Source organism: Hemiscyllium ocellatum, chromosome 15 (genome assembly GCF_020745735.1).
Source record: "Hemiscyllium ocellatum isolate sHemOce1 chromosome 15, sHemOce1.pat.X.cur, whole genome shotgun sequence".
Classification (NCBI taxonomy): Eukaryota; Metazoa; Chordata; class Chondrichthyes; order Orectolobiformes; family Hemiscylliidae; genus Hemiscyllium; species Hemiscyllium ocellatum.
The window spans coordinates 21,096,194-21,120,891 of record NC_083415.1 but is presented as its reverse complement, the minus strand read 5'-3'; the positions used below and the strand labels follow the sequence as shown (position 1 = coordinate 21,120,891).

The 24,698-nt window shown below is 41.1% G+C and overlaps 1 protein-coding gene across 1 annotated transcript in view; it reads left to right on the top strand.

Annotated features, from left to right (window-relative positions):
* LOC132822714 (docking protein 5-like) overlaps positions 1-24,698 on the top strand; it is a 441,405-nt gene that overhangs the window by 250,251 nt on the left and 166,456 nt on the right. Inside the window, exon 3 of the mRNA XM_060835986.1 lies at positions 23,892-24,006. Within this exon, the coding sequence (XP_060691969.1) occupies positions 23,892-24,006 (115 nt within the window). The remainder of the gene's footprint in view (positions 1-23,891; positions 24,007-24,698) is intronic.

Genomic DNA, 24,698 nt, shown 5'->3' with positions numbered 1-24,698 from the left:
ACAATATTATATAGAGTAAAAGTGCAAGGAGTTTGGCTGAATTTATACAAGACACCTGTCAGATCTTAGCTGGGATATCTATGCAGTTCTACGTATCATGTTATAGAAAGGTCGTGAGTGCACAGAAAAGGGTGCTAAATAAGTTTACAAGAATGGCTCAGGGATGAGAAACATCAGCGAGAAAGATAGATTGGGGAGTGTGAGTCTGTTCACCTTGGTGGCTAAGATGAGATCTGATAAAAAACATTTGAAGACCTGGAGCTGTCTGGATAGAGGGAGATAGGAGAAAATACGCCCTTTCATAACACGAGAGGACACACATTTAAAGCATTTGGGTAATGCAGCAAGTAGGATGAGAGAAGTATTTTTGTAATGTGAATGAGTGATTTGGGACTGGAAAGAACTGACTGGAAGTAAAGTCGAGGCAGAGTCAATTGAGCATTTAAAAGGGGATTAGATGATTATTTCATATCAAATCATGAACAGGGGAAAGGCAAGAGAATGGTGGAGGTCAGTACTACAATCTGAACTGTCTGAAGAATTGAGAAGATACTTAGTTGCAGAGTGGCATCAATGTGGCACTGAGAGAGCTGTATCCCAAGACTGCAGAATTCATTAATATAAAGGAATTTGATTCAATTCACTTGTATATGATCTGTTATCACCATTACTATTCCCTGGAGGGCTAAGTTCTCTACCCTGGCAAATGTCACTACTCCTGCATCTATCTACTGGGAGTAACTATGGTTCATAATACCATTGTGCAATCCCGTAACTGATGAGAAGCACAGTTTTTTGACCATGGCTGAACTAGAGCAGATGATAGGGCTGCTGAAGATGCAATTCTGCTGCTGGGACAACTCTCGGTCCAATTCTGCTGCTTGGAGCCTCCAGTACAGTGTGAGCAGAGAGTGCCACATCATCCAGCATGCTGTGCTCTACTCAGTTAGAGCATGCAACAAGACAATGTGCTGAATGCTGAGAAACTGGTGAACAGGAGGAGTTTTCCATGGAGGAGCAGGAGGACATTGGAGAGAAAGAGTTTTCCCTTGTCCATGAGAGAGCTGAGCTGCATGTGCCTCAAAGTCTGACAAGAAATGGTCAACATTCACTTGCAACAGATGACAACTGGGTGCAGTTGTCACCGTGGACTTCAGCCTATACTGATTTTATTTATGTTTATTTATGTTGGCTGCGAAGCATGTTTGGAATTGTCCAATTTCTTGCTTCTACGTGATGTTCCCCCACAGGAAAATGACCAACTACAGTAGCACTGACTTTGGTGTTCATTCAGACAAGATATAGTTAATCAGGGATAATTGTAAAAAAAACTTAAAAGTAAGTTTTGCACCAAACTTAGAATGATCATTCCGAGCCACTGAAAAATGTGCACATTTGCGGGAAAGTTGGGGAAATTGCATGAGGTCAGCAGTGAGGGGTTTACCACTGCTGAAAACGAAATGTCCCATTTCTAACCACTTGTTGAACAGCAAGACAGTATTCTCGCAAGGCTATTTACATGCATGAGCATCCTCATTATGACGCGTTGGAATGTGGTGGACAATGATAAAAATCACTCAACACCAGGTTATAGTCCAACAGGTTTATTTGGAAATACAAACTTTTGGAGTGCTGCTTTTTGTCAGGTAGCTAGTGGGGCAGAATGATACGACTCAGAATTTATCGTAAAAGATCAAAGTGTCATATAAGGGAATCACTCAAAACATGGTATTGTGTGATTTTTAACTTCATCCTCATTTTGTCATCTTTCCTCATTGTTATGTAGTTTCACATTCTCCAATGCACCAGATAGAAACTAGATAATGATAATTGACTACATGAAAATTAGAATAATTACCTGGCTGGTCCAGCTCACTACTTGCTCCTTGGACCTCCATGAAGCTTGCTGTTGTTCAAAGTTAGAGAACACATGAAAAGTTAGGAAAATTGTTCTTGACAAAAATTTCCAGGTTGTGTTGATTGTGCCAGTTTTTATCCATGATACAGAAACAAAAAAGACTCATTCTCCTCAAGAATCACTGTAGAATGAACTTTGCACCTCAAAGTGTTACATGCAACTGACACAGTTTAAACATGGAGATTTTGTCAAAATGCACTGTATAATAGGAAATGTGATAGCATGGAGAAGCATGTTATTTGTACTGTATTTAATGCATTAATTGTAGGGTTGTTATTAAAAAGAATAGAATGTTGGAAATTGGCTCCAGGTCAGCAGCTAGGCCTGTGTGCATGAAGGAGGACAAAGATGGCCTTGTCATGGCATGGCAGTCTTCCTGTTCTTCCAAGTATTCCAGCAGCTTGGCAGGCTGTCTTGGCTTGGCAGCAACATCAGGGTATTCAATCATTCCTTAAACAGCTTTCCATGAGCCAAGGAGCCATTAATTGAACTGTAATGAACTTTGTCTTTAAAAAAAGTCAATTATTATTATGTGTGATTTCTGTCATTGATGAAGGTGCCAAAGTGGGGCAACTTATAAAACCTTACCTTAGCTATCCCTGGATATTTAGTCCTTCTCATAGGGATCCTACCCACTTCAATTGACACACCCAGGTCTGGTGAAAAATGATCTACTTTTTATTCAGCACAGATAGGAGGTGAGAAACAAAGATTTGCGTTTATAAAGTGTTTATCATGATCATTTCATCTCAACATACTGTGGAACAAATTAAGTATTTTTAAACTGTATTACTTTTATTATACTCAAAATGGCAGTCACCAATTTTGTGCATTATCCCTCAAGGAAGCATGTGATAATGGCAGTCTGCTTTTGTGATGTTGACTGCAGGATAAATATTGGCCAAGTCACCGGGATAACTCACCTGCTATGTTCCAAAATCGCATCATAGACCGGAATCTGAGTGACATGGGATCTGGTGAGGTGTGGTAGAAGCCGAAAAAAAGTCCGACGTTGTCCATCTTGACTTCAGGAAGCTGTAACCCCCATCTTTCATGTTTTTGTCAAGCAGCGCAACAAGTTTCTCACTAGGCAATGGCAAGTTCCAGTTAAGGAGGATTATTGTTAGCTAAATGCCTTGATGGCCAACCTACTTCACTAATATATAGCTTCCTTATTTATCAAATTTGCCAAACAAGATAGATGCCAAGAAAATTCACCATCAAAGTCACAGCTGTTAAGTCCTGAATTCAACTCGCTTCTTGCTCTGAAGGACTTTTTTGTTGGACACTGGGTTAAACACTGCAGTAAATGTTACATGGGCACTGGTCACATGCAATCTACTGTCGTGTCTTGATTTTGGTGCCCATGTTCTGGAGTGGGACATAAATCTGGAATATCATGATTCTAAGATGAAAGTGCTACTAGCTGAGCTACAACTTTGACAGAAGAGTTGTGGTCATCTAACACTAGTGTTCATCACAATGATTTTCAGTGGCAATAATAACATAAGCTATTCATTTAAACAACTAGTACCCCTTAAGATTTGGGAATGGATTCATAAGTTTCAGCTCATTAATAACAATCAGTTGAAGTAAGTAGACAGTTTAGAAAGTCTTTTTAGCCTCAGATTTTCCTAATTTTCTCTTACATGTTCTGTGCTAAAATTCTCAGAACAGCAGGATCTGGAGTTGTTCCTATGCTGTAGAAGGGGTTACCAAAATTGCACCTTATGATGACACTTTATAAACAGTATCTTTCGTTATGATAGATTTTCAAATATGATTAAGCAATTGGCTTTCTTGTTTGTTTTTGAGCATTTTGTTCAATAGCTTGTTTTCTTTTTTTCCCTTACCCCTGAGAAATTATTTACAATGAGCATCAATGACTTGGATTAGGTAAGTGAATGTACAATAGCCAAGTTCATGGATAACTCAAAAAGAAGTGGGAAGACAGGTGTTGAGAATAACATTAAGAATCTACAGAGGAATATAGACAGTTTAAATGAATGGTCAATAACTTTGCGGATGGAACACACTGTGAGAAACTGAGATTCCCCTCTTTGGCAAGAAAAGTACAAAAGCTGTAAATTATTTAGCTGGAGAAAGGCTGCAGAAAGCTAAAGATTTGAGAGTCCTTGTGTATAAATCATAAAAAAGCCAGCATAGACGTTCAGGTGATTGGGAATACAAATAGAATGTTGTGCTTTATTTCAAAGACAATAGAGTATGAAAATAGGGAAGTCTTGCTAACACTATTCAAGGCAGTAGTCATCTGGAATGCTATGATTGGCTGCATTAAGATAATAAATCTGATGAAAAATGATTGACAAAACACTAACTAATTGTATAAGTAAAAACCTTTTGTTTGGTCAGGATGAGACATGGATAAATTCCCACAAGAAGTGAGCTTTAATCAGATTTGGTTTCTGACAATGGAAGTTTGTAAATTCTCTTTCTGTCCCAATCCATGAGACTCTATTTAAAACAAGTACTTAATCTAAAGAAAGGCATTCTGACATTAGAGGCCACCCAAAGAAAGATCACTAGCCTGATCCTGCATATAGAAGGTCTGCCTTTTGAGGAGAGTTTGAATAGGTTTGGCCTGTACTCATTGGAGTTTAGAAGAAAGAGAGGTGACCTTACTCAAACACACTTAATTCTTAGGGGACTTGACAAGATAGGTGTGCAAAGGTTACTTCCCCTGTGGGACAGTGTAGTACGAGAGGACATAATCTGAGAACAAGGGGTTGCCTGATTGATTTGTGAAATTTCTCCTTAGAGGGTAGTGAATTTGTTGAAGTCTTTATCATCTTTGGCTGTAGAGCTGCATTGTTAAATATATTCAGGCTGAAATGGATTTTTAATCGATAAAAAGAATTTCTGGGGGAGTAGGCAGGAAAGTGGAGTTGAGAATCATCAGATTAGCCATTAGCTCCTTGTTGGCAGAACAGTCTTGATAAGCTGAATGGCCTTCTGCTATTGTGTCTTGGTAATTATATAATTTTAAATTCTGCAATGGTGTACATAATAACCAAATTATTTTTTAGGTTGTTTCCAATCATTTCCATGGCCACTAGCAATGTGATCACAGAGCGTTAATGAGTTCAGTTTAGTAATGCTGTAAAAATAGTATTGCCTGGGATCTGGAGCAGAACAAAAGTCATTAGAAGCCAGAGGAAAGTGTTGTCATTTGCATGTGCCAGACAAATTACACTCTCAATTCAGCACATCTCAAGAGGAATGGGTAAAATAATTAGGGCAGAATAAAAGATACTGCAGCAGAAAATTGCCTGCTTGGCTCCCTGTGACACTCTCAGGCAAAACATAAATAAATAAATACCTGTGAACTGCTAGTACAAACAATCCAGAAATCAGATGCATGTTGGTCTGAATAATGATTGGCTGCATTAAGATAATAAATCTGATGAAAAATGATTGACAAAACACTAACTAATTGTATAAGTAAAAACCTTTTGTTTGGTCAGGATGAGACATGGATAAATTCCCACAAGAAGTGAGCTTTAATCAGATTTGGTTTCTGACAATAGAAGTTTGTAAATTCTCTTTCTGTCCCAATCCATGAGACTCTATTTAAAACAAGTACTTAATTTAGAATACTTTGCTCAGATTATAGGTTCCAAAATAAGGAGGATATTCAAGACAAAGATCAAAGTGAATGATTAGCCACAAATTTACTGAATTGTTAAACAGACCTAAAAGCTCTTATTAAAAGGTTGAATGAATGAGATCCATGTGATCGTGATTTTAAAAAAGGTATTGCAACCTTAACAATTTGATGCCAAAGAACAGTACAGGGACATACCATTCAGCACACCAAGACTGCACTGACACATGATGCTTTTCTAAACTAAAGGCCTTTGCCTTTTCACTGTCTTTCTAATTCCTATCGATTGTTCCTGTCAAGATGCTTCTCAAACATTGTTATTTTATCCACATCTTCTGGCAGTGCATTTCAGGCATTACTGTCCTCTCTGTAAAAAACTTATCTTTCACATCTTCTTTAAATGTATACCCCTTGTCCACTAGTAATTTACATTTCTATCCTGGGAAAAAAAGCTTTGACTATCCATTGTTAAAAATCACACAACACCAGGTTATAGTCCAACAGGTTTAATTGGAAGCACACTAGCTTTCGGAGCAACGCTCCTTCATCACCTGACGAAGGAGCGTCGCTCCAAAAGCTAGTGTGCTTCCAATTAAGCCTGTTGGACTATAACCTGGTGTTGTGTGATTTTTAACTTTGTACAGCCCAGTCTAACACCGGTATCTCCAAAGCATTCTATCCATATCCCTCATAGAGTCATAGAGATGTACAGCATGGAAACAGACCCTTCGGTCCAACCCATCCATGCCAACCAGATATCCCAACCCAATCTAGTCCCACCTGCCAGCACCCAGCCCATATCCCTCCAAACCCTTTCTATTCACATACCCATCCAAATGCCTCTTAAATGTTGCAATTGTACCAGCCTCCACCACATCCTCTGGCAGCTCATTCCATACACATACCACCCTCTGCGTGAAAACGTTGCCCCATTGGTCTCTTTTATATCTTTCCCCTCTCACCCTAAACCTATGCCCTCTAGTCTTGGACTCCCCGACCACAGGGAAAAAACTTTGTCTATTTATCCTATCCATGCCCCTCATAATTTTGTAAATCTCTATAATGTCACCCTTCAGCTTCCGACGCTCCAGGGAAAACAGCCCCAGCCTGTTCAGCCTCTCCTTGTAGCTCAGATCCTCCAACCCTGGCAACATCCTTGTAAATCTTTTTTGAACTCTTTCAAGTTTCACAACATCTTTCTGATAGGAAGGAGACCAGAATTGCACGCAATATTCCAACAGTGGCCTAACCAATGTCCTGTACAGCCGCAACATGACTTCCCAACTCCTGTACTCAATACTCTGACCAATAAAGGAAAGCATACCAAACACCTTCTTCACTATCCTATCTACCTGCAACTCCACTTTCAAGGAGCTATGAACCTGCACTCCAAGGTCTCTTTGTTCAGCAACACTCCCTAGGACGTTACCATTAATTGTATAAGTCCTGCTAAGATTTGCTTTCCCAAAATGCAGCACCTCACATTTATCTGAATGACACTCCATCTGCCACTTCTCAGCCAATTGCCCATCTGGTCCAGATCCTGTTGTAATCTGAGGTAACCCTCTTTGCTGTCCACTACATCTCCAATTTTGGTGTCATCTGCAAACTTACTAACTGTACCTCTTATGCTCGCATCCAAATCATTTCTCTCATAATTTTGTAAACTTTGATCAAGTCTTCAGTCTTTTTGCAACCAGCTGAACACCTTCTCCAGACGGAGTGAGGAGAGAATGTTTTGTGGGTCATTCATTGGCATTCTTTCTGTAGCTTCAGGAGCTAGGTCAAGAGAATTGAAGACATGAATTCTTGATTAAGGATAGCTGCCCATCTGTTCCTTTGAGAAGGTGACAGGTCCCAGGGGATGGGATTGGAGGTGGATGGCTCTGGAAAAACTTTGATGTGGCATTTTCCTGACTCCATACTATAATTACTTATCACTTAATTTGCATAATTAGGACCAGGGGTGCTGCTCAATCCCACACGGCAGATAGTTGATTATCTTCATTAAAGGTCATAGAGTCATGCAGTATGGAAACAAACATTTAGGTCTAACTTGTCCAGGTTTCCCAAACTGGACTAGTCCTATTTGCCTGCATTTGGCCTGTATTTGTCTAAATCCATCCTATTCATGTAGATCCCTGGAGGTAGGCAGCTGGTGGCAGATAAAGGTCTAGACATCAGGCTGTGAGGCTTTCAAGGCCTACTTGGGTGAGAAAGCTGTCAAATGGCACTCCGTAGAGTGCATCCCATTCTCCCATCTTAATAGTGATGAGCTGGCTATACTGACTGTTTGTTTTTTCCAATTTAAGTTTTAAAATGCTAGGGACAGATTACGAAACTCCCTTATCTGTCACAACAACCTGCTGATGCTCCCACATCCCTCTGATTAGCTTTCTGATGCCAAAATCCTTTTGCCGCCATTAGTTGGGCAGAAAATCCATCTCCATGGCAAATAAAGAGGAGACTCTGAAAATTGCAGGAATGACGACCTGCCCTCAAGTTCAGGTTTTGGATTAAAATAGTCCTGATTAGATTAGATTAGTTACAGTGTGGAAACAGGTCCTTCGGCCCAACAAGTCCACACCGACCCTCCGAAGAGCAACCCACCCAGACCCATTCCCTTACATTTACCCCTTCACCTAAGACTATGGACAATTTAGCATGGCCAATCCACCTGACCTGCGCATGTTTGGACAGTGGGAGGAAACCAGAGCACCTGAAGGAAACCCCCGCAGACACGGGGAGAATGTGCAAACTTCACACAGACAGTTGCTTGAGGCGGGAGTTGAACCCAGGTCTCTGGCACTGTGAGGCAGCAGTGCTAATCACTGTGCCACCCTATAGGAATATTTTGCTTGTTTTTCATTTTTATAAGTGTTTGGTGAACTCTCGTTGGATTGTTTAGAATCCAATTACATGACCTAATACTGTCATTGATCAGTTTGGGCAGGAAACAGCTTAGTTTAATCTTAAGCAAAAAAAAAACATGAAAACCTGAAATTGCTGGAGATACTCATTTTTGGAAAGAAAGTAGAACCAACATTTTGGGCCCAGTGACCCTTAGGAGAAAATGAGGACTGCAGATGCTGGAGTACCAGTGTTGAAAAATGTGGTGCTGGAAAAACACAGCAGGCCAGGCAACATCCGAGGAGCAGGAGAATCGACGTTTCGGGCATAAGCCCTTCTTCAGGAATGAGGCTGGTGTGCCAAGCGGGCTGAGATAAAAGGTAGGGGGAAGGGAATTTGGAGGAGGGGCGCTGGGAATACGATAGGTGAGGGTAAAGGTGAGGGTGAGGGTGAGGGTGATAGGCCGGAGAGAGGTCGGGGGCGGAGAGGTCGGGAAGAAGATTGCAGGTCAAGAGGGCGGTGCTGAATCCGAGGGTGGGGACTTCCCCCTCCCACTTCACTAAGGATATGCAGGTCCTTGGCCTCCTCCATCGCCAGACCCTGGCCACACGACGCCTGGAGGAAGAGCGCCTCATCTTCCACCGAGGAACCCTCCAACCACGTGGGATGAATGTAGATTTCTCCAGCTTCCTCATTTCCCCTCCCTCCACCTTATCTCAGTCCCAACCCATGGATTCAGTACCGCCCTCTTGAACTGCAATCTTTTTCCCGACCTCTCCCTGCCGACCCCCTCTCCAGCCTATCACCCTCAACCTCACCTCTTTCCACCTATCATATTCCCAGCACCCCTCCCCCAAATTCCCTCCCCCTACCTTTTATCTCAGCCCGCTTGGCACACCAGCCTCATTCTTGAAGAAGGACTTATGCCCGAAACGTCGATCCTCCTGCTCCTTGGATGCTGCCTGGCCTGCTGTGTTTTTCCAGCACCACATTTTTCAACCCAGTGACCTTTCTTCAGAACATTGATTCTGTTTTCTATCACTGATGCTGTCAGACTTGTTGAGCTTCTCCAGTGTAATCTTTCTGTCTAAATATCTCCACAATATTGCACCTGCTGCTAAAGTTTTGTCCTCCTGATGCATCTTGGAACATAAAACTACTCAGTGTGTGCCCAAAATGGTCAGAACTATTTTTTTAAATTATAAAATGGCATGGCTGCCATTCTTTTTAAATCAGACACTTCTTAACTTAGATTTTTCATTTTCAGAACTCCAAGATGCAGCCAACTTTACTTCAGAATTAGAATTAATATTTGCCTTTAATGGCAACTTTTTTTTAAAATTGCAAATTGAGTGCTTTAGCAGCTTTAACTTCCAACACTTGAGGGAAAATGCTTTCCAAGTGTTTTATCTATTAGAATGTAAAACATGAATTGTACATTTGCTATCTCATTCTCATGTAAAATCTCAAATGCATGTCAAATAGTCTAAATATTTCTGAGTATCTTAGATTTCTCACTTTTTACTGTTTCTGTGAGAAACTTATGGCAAGGAAATTTGTTTGTTCAGTTACCAAAAACATGAATTTCATTTTTTTTTAACAAGGGAGTCAAATTGTGAACAGTGAATACAAAAATATTTGTGTCTTTGTGTATAATCTGCAGTAACCATGAGTAATCTTGAATTAATATTAATAGTGTATGTTGGGTAGCAGACATAATTTATTATTGAATGTATTCAAGAAGTGGCTAGATATAGCACTTAGGGTTAAATGGGACCAAAGGTTATAGTGAGAAAGCAGGATTAGGCTATTGAGTTAGACGATTAGCCATGATCATGATGAATGGCCGAGCGAGCTCGAAAGGCCGAATGGCCTCCTCCTTCTCCTACCTTCTATGCTTCTATGAATAGGCAAAAAAAAACCCAACTTTTCAGGCAAAAACCCTTCTTCAGGGCTTTTTCTGAAGAAGGGCTTATGGCCGAAACTTCGGTTCTTCTGCTTCTTGGATGTTGCCTGACTTGCTGCGCTTTTCCAGCAACACATTTTTCAGCTCTCATCTCCAGCATCTGCAGTCCTCACTTTCTCCTAAAAAGAACAATTGCACAGATTATAAGAAATGAAGATTGCAGTTCAACTAATATTGTAGAATACAAAAGTATCTATCTGATGACAATTCTATACATACGTTATAATGTTATTGATTCTCAGAGACTTTGGATTTTGGAATATGCTTAGAGGAAGAGAGAACTTGCATTTCTGGAGATTGAAACATCTTAAAGCACCTCATGTACAATGAGACCACTTCTCTGTGATGGAGACAAACATAGCAATCATATTGAATAGGGCAAAATCCCACAGATAGCAGTCAGATTAACAACCAGTTACACTGCTGTGCTTGCTGTGAATCACTATTGACAGACTCCTGTAGATAGCTTTCTGAACAATGCAGGAAAGGCGAAAGAAAGAAGAATTAATCTGTTAGAATACCTATTATTTGTTGTAGCACTTACTGGATGATTTAATCTGAGGAATCAACAATAGCTGAGGAATTGATTGACTTAGACTGAGGTGTCACTTGCACAGTTCCCTGATATTTATTGACTAAATAAAGATATGAAGTGCCTGGACAGAGCATCACAGGACAACTCCTTGGAAATTGTATCCTAGCATGCAAAAGACCTTACAATATAATATGGGTGTTGGAGAAAACTTTGTAATACGGTTCAAATTCTACATGTATAGCTTCTTTAAATTACATAGTAAGCATCTTGTATTTCTTTCATTAGTATTGATAAGCAGAAAAAGAAGTATAAAACATTTAATAATGAATATAAGCTAAGTGAATAAATGTGGCTGTTAAATTATTTTAATTATACATTATTTGAATTCACCTATATTTCACAATTATTTGTCAAAATTAATAATGTTAATTCAGAAAAAATGACACTTTAACGCACAATTACTGTAATCTGTAACAAATGTCTTCCAAGTGGATGCATCGTCTCAAGATAACAGAGGCAATATTGATCCCAAGTGAATAATTATAGCTTATGTTCAAGTGATGGAGCATGAAAATTTGATAAAGAAGGAAATATTGTTACTGTCTAATTTTTTTTGAAGATTTTTCTCACTGGACAGCAATTGCTCACTTCTGAGAATGATAGTTTGATATATTGAAAAGCGCTGGAAGAACAATTGGTGTTAACTATTCGGAAATCTGTTGGATTAATATTGACCTTTGTCAATAGTGACAGTTGGGCAGCATTGAATTTCATGGCATTCGACTTCAATACACACCATACAAGTCAACATGGATTTAGTAAGGGGAGGTCGTGTCTGACAAACCTGTTGGAATTCTTTGAAGAGGTGACAAGCTGGTTAGACCAGGGAAACCCAGTGGATGTAGTCTATCTAGACTTCCAAAAGGCCTTTGATAAGGTGCCACACGGGAGGCTGCTGAGCAAGGTGAGGGCCCATGGTGTTCGAGGTGAGCTGCTGGGATGGATTGAGGATTGGCTATCTAACAGAAGGCAGAGAGTTGGGATAAAAGGTTCTTTTTTGGAATGGCAGCCGGTGACAAGCGGTGTCCCGCAGGGTTCAGTGTTGGGGCCGCAACTGTTCACATTATACATTAATGATCTGGATGAAGGGACTGGGGCATTCTAGCGAAGTTTGCTGATGATACGAAGTTAGGTGGACAGGCAGGTAGTACTGAGGAAGTGGGTAGGCTACAGAAGGATCTAGACAGTTTGGGAGAGTGGTCCAGGAAAAGGCTGATGGAATTCAACGTGAGCAAAGGCGAGGTCTTGCACTTTGGAAAAAATAATAAAAGCATAGACTACTTTCTAAACGGTGAGAAAATTCGTAAATCCAAAGTACAAAGGGATCTGGGAGTGCTAGTCGAGGATTCTCTAAAGGTAAACATGCAGGTTGAGTCCGTGATTAAGAAAGCGAATGCAATATTGTCATTTATCTCAAGAGGGTTGGAATATAAAAGCACTGTTTTCCTATTGAGACTTTATAAAGCTCTGGTTAGGCCCCATTTGGAGTACTGTGTCCAGTTTTGGTCCCCACACCTCAGTAAGGACATACTGGCACTGGAGCGTGTCCAGTGGAGATTCACACGGATGATCCCTGGAATGGTAGTCTAACATACGAGGAACGGCTGAGGATCCTGGGATTGTATTCATTGGAATTTAGAAGATTTAGGGAAGATTTAATAGAAACTTACAAGATTATACATGGCTTGGAAAGGGTGGACGTTGGGAAATTGTTTCCGTTCGGAGAGGAGACTAGGACACGTGGACACAGCCTTAGAATTAGAGGGGGTCAATTCAGAACAGAAATGCGGAGATATTTCTTCAGCCAGAGAGTGGTGGGCCTGTGGAATTCATTGCCGCAGAGTGCAGTGGAGGCCGGAACGCTAAATGTCTTCAAGGCAGAGATTGATAGATTCTTGATGTCACAAGGAATTAAGGGCTATGGGGAGAATGCGGGTAAGTGGAGTTGAAATGCCCATCAGCCATGATTGAATGGCGGAGTGGACTCGATGGGATGAATGGCCTTACTTCCATTCCTATGTCTTATGGTCTTATGATCATTTCCAATAGTAGTAAAACAGAAGGCTGATGCAAGACTGCCTGTTCAGCACTGTCACCCAAGTTGCATTCAAGACTTAATACACCAAATGATTACAAAATAAAATCATTTTTGAATGGAATTTAAATAGGCTTTTTGACAAATATACTCTTCATCAGGTGTAATTTTGCCGTGAAGGATCATGGTTTTCATTAATGTATTTGAGATGCAGCTAATGCTATTTCAGAGCTTTTGGTGTGTGATGGTTAACACAATTAGATATTTTGATCAATGTTTTACAAGTGTTTCTGTGATGTTATTCTGGATCAGTGGTGCTGGAAGAGCACAGCAGTTCAGGCAGCATCCAACGAGCAGCGAAATCGACGTTTCGGGCAAAAGCCCTTCATCAGGAATAAAGGCAGTGAGCTGGAAGCATGGAGAGATAAGTTAGAGGGGGGTGGGGTGGGGAGAGAGTAGCATAGAGTACAATGGGTGAGTGGGGGAGGAGAGGAAGGTGATAGGTCAGGGAGGAGAGGGTGGAGTGGATAGGTGGAAAAGAAGATAGGCAGGTTGGACCAGTCCGAACAAGTCATGGGGACAGTGCTGAGCTGGAAGTTTGAATCTAGGATGAGGTGGGGGAAGAGGAAATGAGGAAGCTGTTGAAGTCCACATTGAGGCCCTAGGGTTGAAATGTTCCGAAGCAGAAGATGAGGCGTTCTTCCTCCAGGCGTCTGGTGGTGAGGGAGCGGCGGTGAAGGAGGCCCAGGGCCTCCATGTCCTCGGCAGAGTGGGAGGGGGAGTTGAAATGTTGGGCCATGGAGCGGTGTGGTTGATTGGTGCGGATATCTCGGAGATGTTCCCTAAAGCGCTCTGCTACAAGGCGCCCAGTCTCCCCAATGTAGAGGAGACCGCATCGGGAGCAACGGATACAATAAATGATATTAGTGGATGTGCAGGTAAAACTTTGATGGATGTGGAAGGCTCCTTTAGGGCCTTGGATAGAGGTAGGGAGGAGATATGGGCACAGGTTTTACAGTTCCTGCGGTGGCAGGGGAAAGTGCCAGGATGGGAGGGTGGGTGGTAGGGGGGCGTGGACCTGACCAGGTAGTCACGGAGAGAACGGTCTTTGCAGAAGGTGGAAAGGGGGTGGGGAGGGAAATACATCCCTGGTAGTGGGGTCTTTTTGGAGGTGGCGGAAATGTCGGTGGATGATTTGGTTTATGCGAAGGTTGGTAGGGTGGAAGGTGAGCACCAGGGGCGTTCTGCCCTTGTTACGGTTGGAGGGATGTGGTCTGAGGGCGGAGGTGCGGGATGTGGACGAAATGCGTTGGAGGGCATCTTTAACCACGTGGGAAGGGAAATTGCGGTCTCTAAAGAAGGAGGCCATCTGGTGTGTTCTATGGTGGAACTGGTCCTCCTTGGAGCAGATACGGCGGAGGTGGAGGAATTGGGAATACGGGATGGCATTTTTGCAAGAGATAGGGTAGGAAGAGGTGTAATCCAGGTAGTGTTCCGCCTTCCGCAAAGACCGTTCCCTCCGTGACTACCTGGTCAGGTCCATGCCCCCCTACGACCCACCCTTCCATCCTGGCACTGCCCCTGCCACCGCAGGAACTGTAAGACCTGTGCCCATATCTCCTCCCTCACCTCTATCCAAGGCCCTAAAGGAGCCTTCCACATCCATCATAGCTTTACCTGCACATCCACTAATATCATTTATTGTATCCGTTGCTCCCGATGCGGTCTCCTCTACATTGGGGAGACTGGGCGCCTCCTAGCACAGCGTTTTAGGGAACATCTCCGAGATATCCGCACCAATCAACCACACTGCCCCGTGGCCCAACATTTCGACTCCCCCTCCCACTCTGCCGAGGACATGGAGGTCCTGGGCCTCCTTCACCACCTCTCCCTCACCACCAGACGCCTGGAGGAAGAACGCCTCATCTTCCGCCTTGGAACACTTCAACTCCAGGGCATCAATGTGGACTTCAACAGCTTCCTCATTTCCCCTTCCCCCATCTCATCCTAGTTTCAAACTTCCAGCTCAGCACTGTCACCATGACTTGTTCGGACTGGTCCAACCTGCCTATCTTCTTTTCCACCTATCCACTCCACCCTCTCCTCCCTGACCTATCACCTTTCTCTCCTCCCCCACTCACCCATTGTACTCTATGCTACTCTCTTCCCACCCCACCCCCCTCTAGCTTATCTCTCCATACTTCCAGCTCACTGCCTTTATTCCTAATGAAGGGCTTTTGCTGAAACGTCAATTTCGCTGCTCGTTGGATGCTGCCTGAATTGCTGTGCTCTTCCAGCACCACTGATCCAGAATCTGGTTTCCAGCATCTGCAGTCATTGTTTTTACCTTTCTGTGATGTTAGCCATGACTCCAGGACCTGTGGCCAGCTTGATAAGCCCCCACAGTCATGGTTTCTCTGAAAGGCCTCCAACCTTATTAGTAGCAAACTCCAATTCCCCAAACATCTGCATCACCTCTTCCTGCCTGTAAACTAGTGTAGGAATCCCAAAAAATTGATTTGCTGTATCTCTCTAACCTACCTGCCCTGTGTGGGTTAGACCAGTCAAAATTCTGTCTGAGGTCCCTCCGATTGACCTTATAAACAGATCCCAACACCTACTTGGTGATATCAAGCAGCTTCCAGTCCATGCAATTTGCCTGGTGTTTGCTTCTGTTTTTGCTTGATAAAGTAGACTCATTTTTGCAACAGTGGGCTGAATTTCCAGCTCAGCTAATGATCTATTATCTTGCCCAGATTTCAGAAATAAAGCTTTTGATATGCCTTTTCTGCATGTATGGAGTGATGATATAAGAGTGGGAAGGAATAGTCAGAAACCCATGTATTGTATAAATTGGCTGAAAAAGTAGTTTGCTCGGAAAAAAAACAAGTGACTATACTGCTGTTAATCTAGCTCCCTGACATTGTGAAACTCAGTAATTCTTTGCTGGCTCATTTTCTCATTTATCTAACCCAAGGGCACGTAGGCAAAATATGATGTTCCTCATAGAGTTTCAACAGAGATCAACTAAAAGAACCTTGACTACTGAACTCAGCACAGAATTTGCCTTCCACATTTCTAATGAAGTGCCATCAGTAATTCTAATTCATTCTATGATTTTCTATTTAACCGTAATACTCGTTTCCCTCCACCTCAATCTCCCACAGTAAACACAACTTCATACTGTTGTGCTTTTTAATGTTCCGAAATCTACCATTTTATATTAAACAGCCAATGCATTTTAATAATCAAATCATATTTCCTAGCTGATTGTCCCATAATTGGGAAAGTGTTGAAATCCTAGTGGGTGTTGCTTTATGTCTCTCAGTCAGGTTGCAGTATACCTTTAAGAGATATGCTTATGATAGCATCACTGTCGTGTAACATATCACCTGAGGGTATGAAGGTTTCTGACTCAATGTTAACTGAGACCACTTAAAGAATGACAAAGCTTATGAAAGCGTGCCACTCTTCTAACCAAAGAGTTTAATATTAGACCAGATACAGATTTGTCTGAGGAGCTAATATTAATATATACTAGTCACCAGGAACAAAGGTTTCTTTGATCTTTCAATACCACGTTATCCACATCATAGATTCTTACGTTGAAAGGGATAACACTCATTACTGTATTATGTAAAGATGCCCTTCTACATGCAAAATGGACATCAGTGACAGAGGCAACATTGTAAATCAATATGGGGCTCCGATGCATCTTTCAGATTTGAGTGCAACTTAGCAGGCTATACAAAATTCATGATTCAGTAGAAGTTTTATTCCAATATGGAGACCTAGAGAAATGCTACTGCTGATGCCTGTGATTAGTGCCTAGAAGAGATAGCTGCAATAATTATTGAGCTCACCACAAAACCATTGTCTTGGACAACATGTATGAGTTCCCTTTACTGCCTGTAATCAGTATATTTTATATGAAATGGGTATGTTTTAGTCATTTGGTAAATATGGATCATGATAAAATCATTCACTTCCAATTTGCTACCCTTTGGGTTTCAATCTGTGTTAATCAGAACGATTCCTGAAGGAAGGCAGTCTGGAGATTTTCTAACCCTCTGTTTTGTCTCATCATTAAGCTAAGAGATGTGTAAATGCCCTAGATGATTGGGAATGTCTGTATTTAATTAGGTAATTACTTGAGATTATACTGTATGTAGCTGAAATGCCAAAGGTTGCATGATGTGCACCAGCCATTCTAATGGCTTGTCTGTATCCATTTCTTAAAAGTATTGACTACAAGTTTATCATATACTGGAATATGAACATCAATAATCATGGTGTTTCAGTGCGATTTAATAGAAGTCAGTTATGGTTGACAGCAGGATCCCTCCATGGGTTGCAGAAGCTCTGTTGTTATAGTCCAATACTTTGAGTGTTTGGTGACCAAAAAGTGGGTTGCTATTTTTGTTTGTGCTAGTGCTTGAAAAATTTCAAGTGTGTGGTGCTATACCTTTGAAAGAATTATCTTCATCTCCTGTGGAAGACTAAGCATCCAGTTTTCCCATTTCCAACCTATTGCATGTCAGTCAGTTCATGAAGGAATGATGGACAGAACACAGATGAGTTTCTCATTCTGACTTTGGCCTTGACACAGAAGTCCTGTGAGCTTCTAAGTCTTAGAGAACATTAATCAAAGCCTACTCCTTTGAAAATCCAGAGGTGAGAAGTAAGTAATAGTTATCATCATACTATGGGATTGGACTTATGGGGACAGTGGGCTCAGGAAAATTGAAGTCAAGAGCATACATGTAACAGCAGAAGTAGGCCATTCAGCCCATTGAGTCTGCACTGATATCCAGTGAGATTATCATTGATTTGATAATCCTCAGCTCCACTATCTTACCTATTGTCATGAACCCTTGTTCTCCTGACTGATTAAAAACCTATCCCTGAATTTGTTTAGAGACCTGTACAGGCTGTGTCACTGTGGTAAAGAATTTCATGGATTGACTACTCTCTGGGAGAAGTAATTCCTCCTCATCTCTGTCCTAAAATGGTGATCCCTTATTTTGAGATTTTACACTCTGTTTCTAGTCGCTAACGCAAGAGGAAATGACCTCTTTGCATCTACCATGTCAAGCCTCCTAACAATCTTATGTTTCTCAATAAGGTCACCTCTCATTCTTCTAAATGTCACCAAGTATAGGCATAAATGACTCAAACTCTTCTCACAAGGTAATCCCTTCACATCCAGGATCAGCCTCCAATGCTGGTATCGCTTTCCTTAGATAGGGCTAAAAACTGTTCATAATATTTCAGGTGTGGTCTAGCTAGTGTCTTGAATTATTTTAGCAAGACTTCCCTATTTTCCTAGGGTTTAAATTAAAGTGGTGCTGGAAAAGCACAGCAGGTCAGGCAGCATCAGAGAAGCAGCAAAATCGATGTTTCAGCAAAAGCCCTTCCACTTCCTTTGAAATAGAGGCTAAAATTTCAATTTCTATCTCTATTCTGTACTGAATTTGTATGCGGTCTTCTTATGATTTATGCACAAAACTTCCAAATCCCTCTGTGCATGAAGTTTTCTGCAGTCTTTCTCCATTTAAATAATAATCAGCTACTTTCTTCTCCCTGTCAAAGTTCCTAACCTTACATTTTGCCATAGTATATTCCATCTGCTCAGTTATTAACTACTCGCTTAAAGTATCTATGTCCTTCTACAGACTTTGTTTTCTTCATCATTTATCTTGCTACCTATTTTTATGTCACTCACAATTTGGCCATTCCTCATAACTTATTTATATACAGTGCAAATACATGTGGTCCCTGCAGTGATCCCTCTGGCACTCCACTCGTTACAGGTTGCCATCATGAAAATATAATCTTTATCACAACTCTTTGACTTCTATTAGTTAGCCAGTTCTCTACTTGTGCTAACATAATATCTTAACACATGGTCTTATCTTACTAAGATGTCTAACATGATGCACCTTATCAAGTGCCTCCTGAAAGTCCAAATATATAACACCCACTGCTTCCTCGTTATCTATAGAGCTTGCTATCTCTTTAAAGAATTCTAGTAAATTTTCCAGGCATGAATTACCCTTCATGAACTGCGTGTTATCTCATGTGTTTGTGCATGCTCTGTTATTTCATTTTTTACAATAAACTTTAATATTTTGTTGATAACAGATATTAAGCTACCAGGCTATACTTAGCCATTTTATGTTTCCTTTTTTTTTCAAATAAATGAATTACATTGGAAGTTTTCCAATCCTTTGGCACTTTTCCAAATCTAAGTATTCTTAGAAGATTATTACTAGTGTATCCATTCTCTCTGTAGCTATTTCGTTTAATAACCTAGCATGCATCCATCAGATCTTGATTGGTCTTTAGCTCCATTAGCTTCCCCAGTTCTATTTCTCTAGTGATAGATATTGTATTTATTGCCTCCCCCGCTTTTGTCCCTTGATTATTTAGTATATTTGGAATGTGGTTCTGTCGTGAAGACTGATGTAAATTATTTATTTAACTCCTCTGCTGAAGATGACTTTCAGAGGTTACCACTTTCACTTCATTCATGCCTCCAGTTGCTCCCAGATTTGGTTAATTGGAGATCCCCATCCAACCAGCCAGGCTGGTCCACCTGGTTTCATGATACCCACCTCTCCCAAATGCCAGGAGGGCAGGTTAACAAGGAGATGATCCGTTAATGCATTTATGCAGGTATTAATTGATGACTTAACAGCCTTTATTGGTGGCATGCCTGACACTTTCTTAAAGTACTCTTTAGTGTTGGTACAGAATCATCTCATCCAATTGTTTCCTTTAGTCTCCCCCTCTCAGGCGACCAGCAGGGAGGGGAAAATTGCACCCTGCAATTTTTAATGGGCATAGGAGAGTTGAGGGAATATGGATCTAACAGATGAGGGGTAGTGCTATGCATCATGAGGTTGTCACACTGAGTGTGTGTGATAATTTAGTGTAAAGAAATGATGAGAAGGAAATTGTGAAAAGAAGGATGACAGAATATGTTTGTAGCTTCCCCTCTCTTCATGTCCAGTACTGCATGCTGAGTCTTTTCCATTAATGTGAGCAATGAGGAAAGAACTCCTTATAACCTTGTCCTTTTCCTGTTGTTGTCCCCTTGAAGGAAAATAGAAATGGCTTAGTACTCACCCTGCTAAAAGCTTCTATGGTAAGGCAGCTTAGCATGTGATGCTGATTGAGAAGAATGAACAGCAGTTATATTGATGGGAGCAGATCTTGAAAATGAAAGTAAAAGGGTGTACAGAAATGTGTGGTGTTGTGGTTGTAGAGACAAAATAAAACTGCAGATGCTGGAATCCAAAACAGACAGACAGGAGGCTGGGAGAACACAGCAAGCCAGGCAGCATTAAGAGGTGGACAAGTCGATGTTTCGGGTGTAACCCTTCTTCAGGACTGGGGGTAGGTGTGGGAGAGCTGCAGATAAACAGGGTAATGGGGTGATAGGGTCGTGAAGTGGGGATAGGTGAAGACAGGCAGAGAGTATAGTGGGTTGGTCAGTGGGAGGAATGAATCTGGTTGGTGGAAGGAAACAGTGGAAGGGAGGGGGAAGGACTGGCAAGGGAGTTGGGGAATGGGGAGGGAGGTTATTTGAAATTGGAGAACTCAATGTTGAGTCTTCCGGGCTGTAGGCTGACCAGGTAAAAGATGAGGTGTTGTTCCTCCAATTTACAGTGTGGTTCATTTTGGTAATGGAAGAGGCCAAGGATGGTCATGTTAGAAAGGAAGTGGTTAGAGGAATTGAAATGGGTGGTGACTGGGAGGTCTGGTCGGCCCCTGCGGACCCAGCTGTGATGGTCACTGAACTGTTCCCTAAGTTTACGTTCAGTCTCCCTGATGTAGAGAAGACTACATAGGGAGCACAGCATTGTGGCTGTAGCAGTAATATTGAAAGGAGAGTAGGAAAAGTTTCATCATAGTGCAACAGTGGAGAGATTAGGAAAAAAATAAAAAGGAGAACTTAACCAAACAGTTCTGGTAAGATCATTCATTAATTGTCTTGCACAGATTCCTGATGGTACAAACAATGCCACACTATTTCTGTGTTTTGCCATCTCTACACTCAAGCGATCAACATTGGTAAGAGGAAGTCCTGTCTTCTGCTTATCTTTTACTGTGTCCAAGAACTGTATTCAAGGACTACAGCTGCAGTTAACCTATCAGTAGAATATCCACAACTTTCATATCCACTGCCCTCAAACAAAAGGCTTAATTTAAACAATAGCAAACTCTGCCAGGTTTTGTTTCTTGCTGATCCACAGGCTGCCTTTTTTTTAGATTAGACTCCCTACAGTATGGAAGCAAGCCATTCAGCCCAACAAGTCCACACCGACCCTCCAAACAGCAGACCCATTCCCCTACCTTATATTTACACCTGACTAGTGCACCTAACACTACAGGCAATTTAGCATGGCCAATTCACCTGACCTGCACATCAGTTCAGGTGAATTGCATTGGGGGAGGAAATCAGAGCACTAGAGGAAACCTACGTGGACACAGGGAGATTGTGCAAACTCCACACAGACAGTCGCCTGAGGCTGGAATGGAACCCAGGTCCTGGTACTGTAAGACAGCAGTGGTAATGACTGAGTCACTCACGGCTTTAGTCTTAATTTAATAGCATTGGCAGCACACGTATATACATGAATATCATGTAGAGATTGTGGTTTGAAATTCTGTCAACCTTCGCCCAACAATAGCACTGTCACTTCTGAGCCAAAAACTATTGGATTGAAGTCCCACTCCATTGATGCGAGCACAAAATCCAGGCTGACGCTCCTAATGCTTTATGGAGGAGTGCTGCACCTTTAATGCATCTGTGTGTGGAATGAAATGTAGCAGTGAGCCTCTGTCTGCTCCACAGTTGGACATAAAAGATGACATGACACCATCAAGATGAGCAGGAACATTTCTCCTTTCTATCAAAGTTAATATTTATCCCTCAAACATAGCTAAAGAAGCACATCATTATGGCATCATTTGTGGAATCTTGACATGCAAACATTGGCTACCACCTTTCCTACATTTCATGAGTGACCACACTTCAGAAGTGTTTCATTGGCGCAAAGCACTTTGAGGCTTCTTCAGATCATGAGTATTATATAAATGCAAGACTTTATATGATGAGTTGGCACGTTGTTTTCTCCTGTCATTTTAAAAATCAAATCCAAAATTTACAAATATCATTTAGAATTGTGTGTATATTGGGTTAACAAAGTAATATGTTAATTTAATGGTAGTTTCAAAAGTATTTTTCAGTCATTTATTAATGGGCCTCACGTGGATCATGAGATTTTGAACAAACACAAAAGTGTATGAGTAGTCAATTCATTATTAGATGGTTACAAAGTCATCTATTACCGCAATATACAGAAGGTTGTGTATCTCAGCAAAATCTTCTTTGTGTGTTATTGGAGTTTATCATTGTTTGGTTTGGGCAGACTAGAATGGAGGTTAATGTGTAGCTGGCTGAGCAGGAAGCCATGACTGTGATCGAAAAATCAAAAAGTAAGAATAATCAAGAAGTAACGGAAATACTTTTCTGATTAAGTTATAGGTTTTGGTGCTTAATAAGGATTGCAGCTGATCAAGCTGAAGCCAACATGTTATTTTCACTTGATTTAAATCAAACATTGCATTCAAGAAAAATACTGGTGTGTTCAATGAAAATAAAGATACTTGTAATGCCTAGGTAAGGTATACTTCTGACTGAAAATTGGGTTTTGCAGCACAGAATATATTCAAACATCTGTCCCTTCCATATTGTGGACCTATAGGAGCAAAGGGCAGTGAAATGAGTTTCAGAGGATATGATAGTTAAACATGACCTTTTCATTCCATCTTCAGTGACACCATTGTACCACTCTTCTGTTTCACTAAAGATATATTATTCAGGAAAAGATAAATTATTCCAAAATTTTCCAATGTATCATCTCGAAATGAAGTACGATATAAATAGAATACATGACAGTGTGATTTATAACAGCTATTGAGCTTGTGATGAGGATCTCATAACCTGATGAGCAGTGGGATCTGGTGGCACTCAATCGTATAATTTATATTAACCATTGTTTTTACATTACACATTCTCTTAAGCCAGAGCTTCCCAAACACATTTTTGCTGAACCTTGCCCCAGACCATCCCTTTCACAATGAAAAGCATTTTTCTCGGTACTTTAAGGTTGTTTCAGATATGGCTGGTAATGTCAGCCATTTTGTCACGTTAGCTTTTTGAATAGCATTACAAGCTGTTTTGAATAAGACTAGGAAATGCAATTCTGTCATTAGTTCTCAAAGGCCAGGGAATTGTGGAACTGACCACAGCTCCAGTAGGGTGGTACCATTAAGTCAGAAATAGATCTGAGGAACTTTTCGACAATAAATCAACTTCTGCTAGCACCCTTTCATGACCTCATCATGAACCACCCCCTTAGGAACCTTTCTGTCTGCAGAAATGCCACGTAGACTGTTTGATCCTATATATATATATATATATACAGTCCTGCTTATTCCCAGAAGCAGCATTAAATGGTGGAAGGAGTCTAGCAGCACAATGATACTGTCCCTATCTCTGAGCAAGGAGAGCTCAGTTCTAGTCTCATCTGTCCCAGAGACGTATCCAAACAACTAGAATAAATGGAATGTAATTTATAATCTGCACTATATGTCATTGCTTATTTTTTCTTTCTGATGATAATATTTTTCTTTTCCCATGAGTCGACTTTCCTAAGGCAAGTATTGGATTACAAATGGAACAGATCTTTGCCTGAGTAAATATTGCACCAAAGCCTTTTAGCTGTTCCTTGGTCCCTCTGGAATTACATTACCCTCTTTTCCAGGAATAAAGGATATGGCTAACTGTCAACAATTGATATTCAGAACTGTAAAATGTTGATCTTTCAGGTTACAGACCTCAGTAATATAAAGAATGTGACAAGGCTACCAAAGGGCACTAAGAGGCATGCTGTACTCATCATCTTCAGTGATGATACTTCAAAAACCTTTGCATGTGAGTCAGGTAGGTACCAAATACATCTCAGAACCAGTATGTTCTATTCATGTAAGAAATATGGAAATACTTGAGTATCTTATAATTTGTTCTCAGCTTTCCCTTTCTATCAAAAGATTCAAAGAAGCAAACATTCAAAAAAGCACAAGAAATCATTAAGATAAACTGCACTAGAATTCATTGATGTGGAACAGTGCATAGCTGCTATTCTCCACCCCCATCCCCAACTTCAGTAGCTACTGGGAACTGCATCACTTAATTTCCTGAAGGTAGAGCATTATTTAACAAAGCATCACAGGATGACCACAGGACTGAACCTTGTTGACAATCAATCAGTTTCACTATTGCTTGTGTTGACAGGCAAACATTGGGAGAGGTTGAATAAACTGGGAATATTAGAACATACAACAAAGAACATACAACAATACAGCACAGTACAGGGCCTTCAGCCCTCAATGTTGCGGTGACCTGTGAAACCGATCTGAAGCCCATCTAACCTACACTATTCCATTATCATCCATATATTTATCCAATGACATTTAAATGCCTATAAAGTTGGCAAGTCTACTACTGTTGCAGGCACAGCATTCCACGCCTTTACTACTCTCTGTGTAAAGAAACTACCTCTGACATCTGTCCTATATCTATCATACCTCAATTTCAAGCTATATCGCCTCATGCTAGCCATCACCATCCGAGGA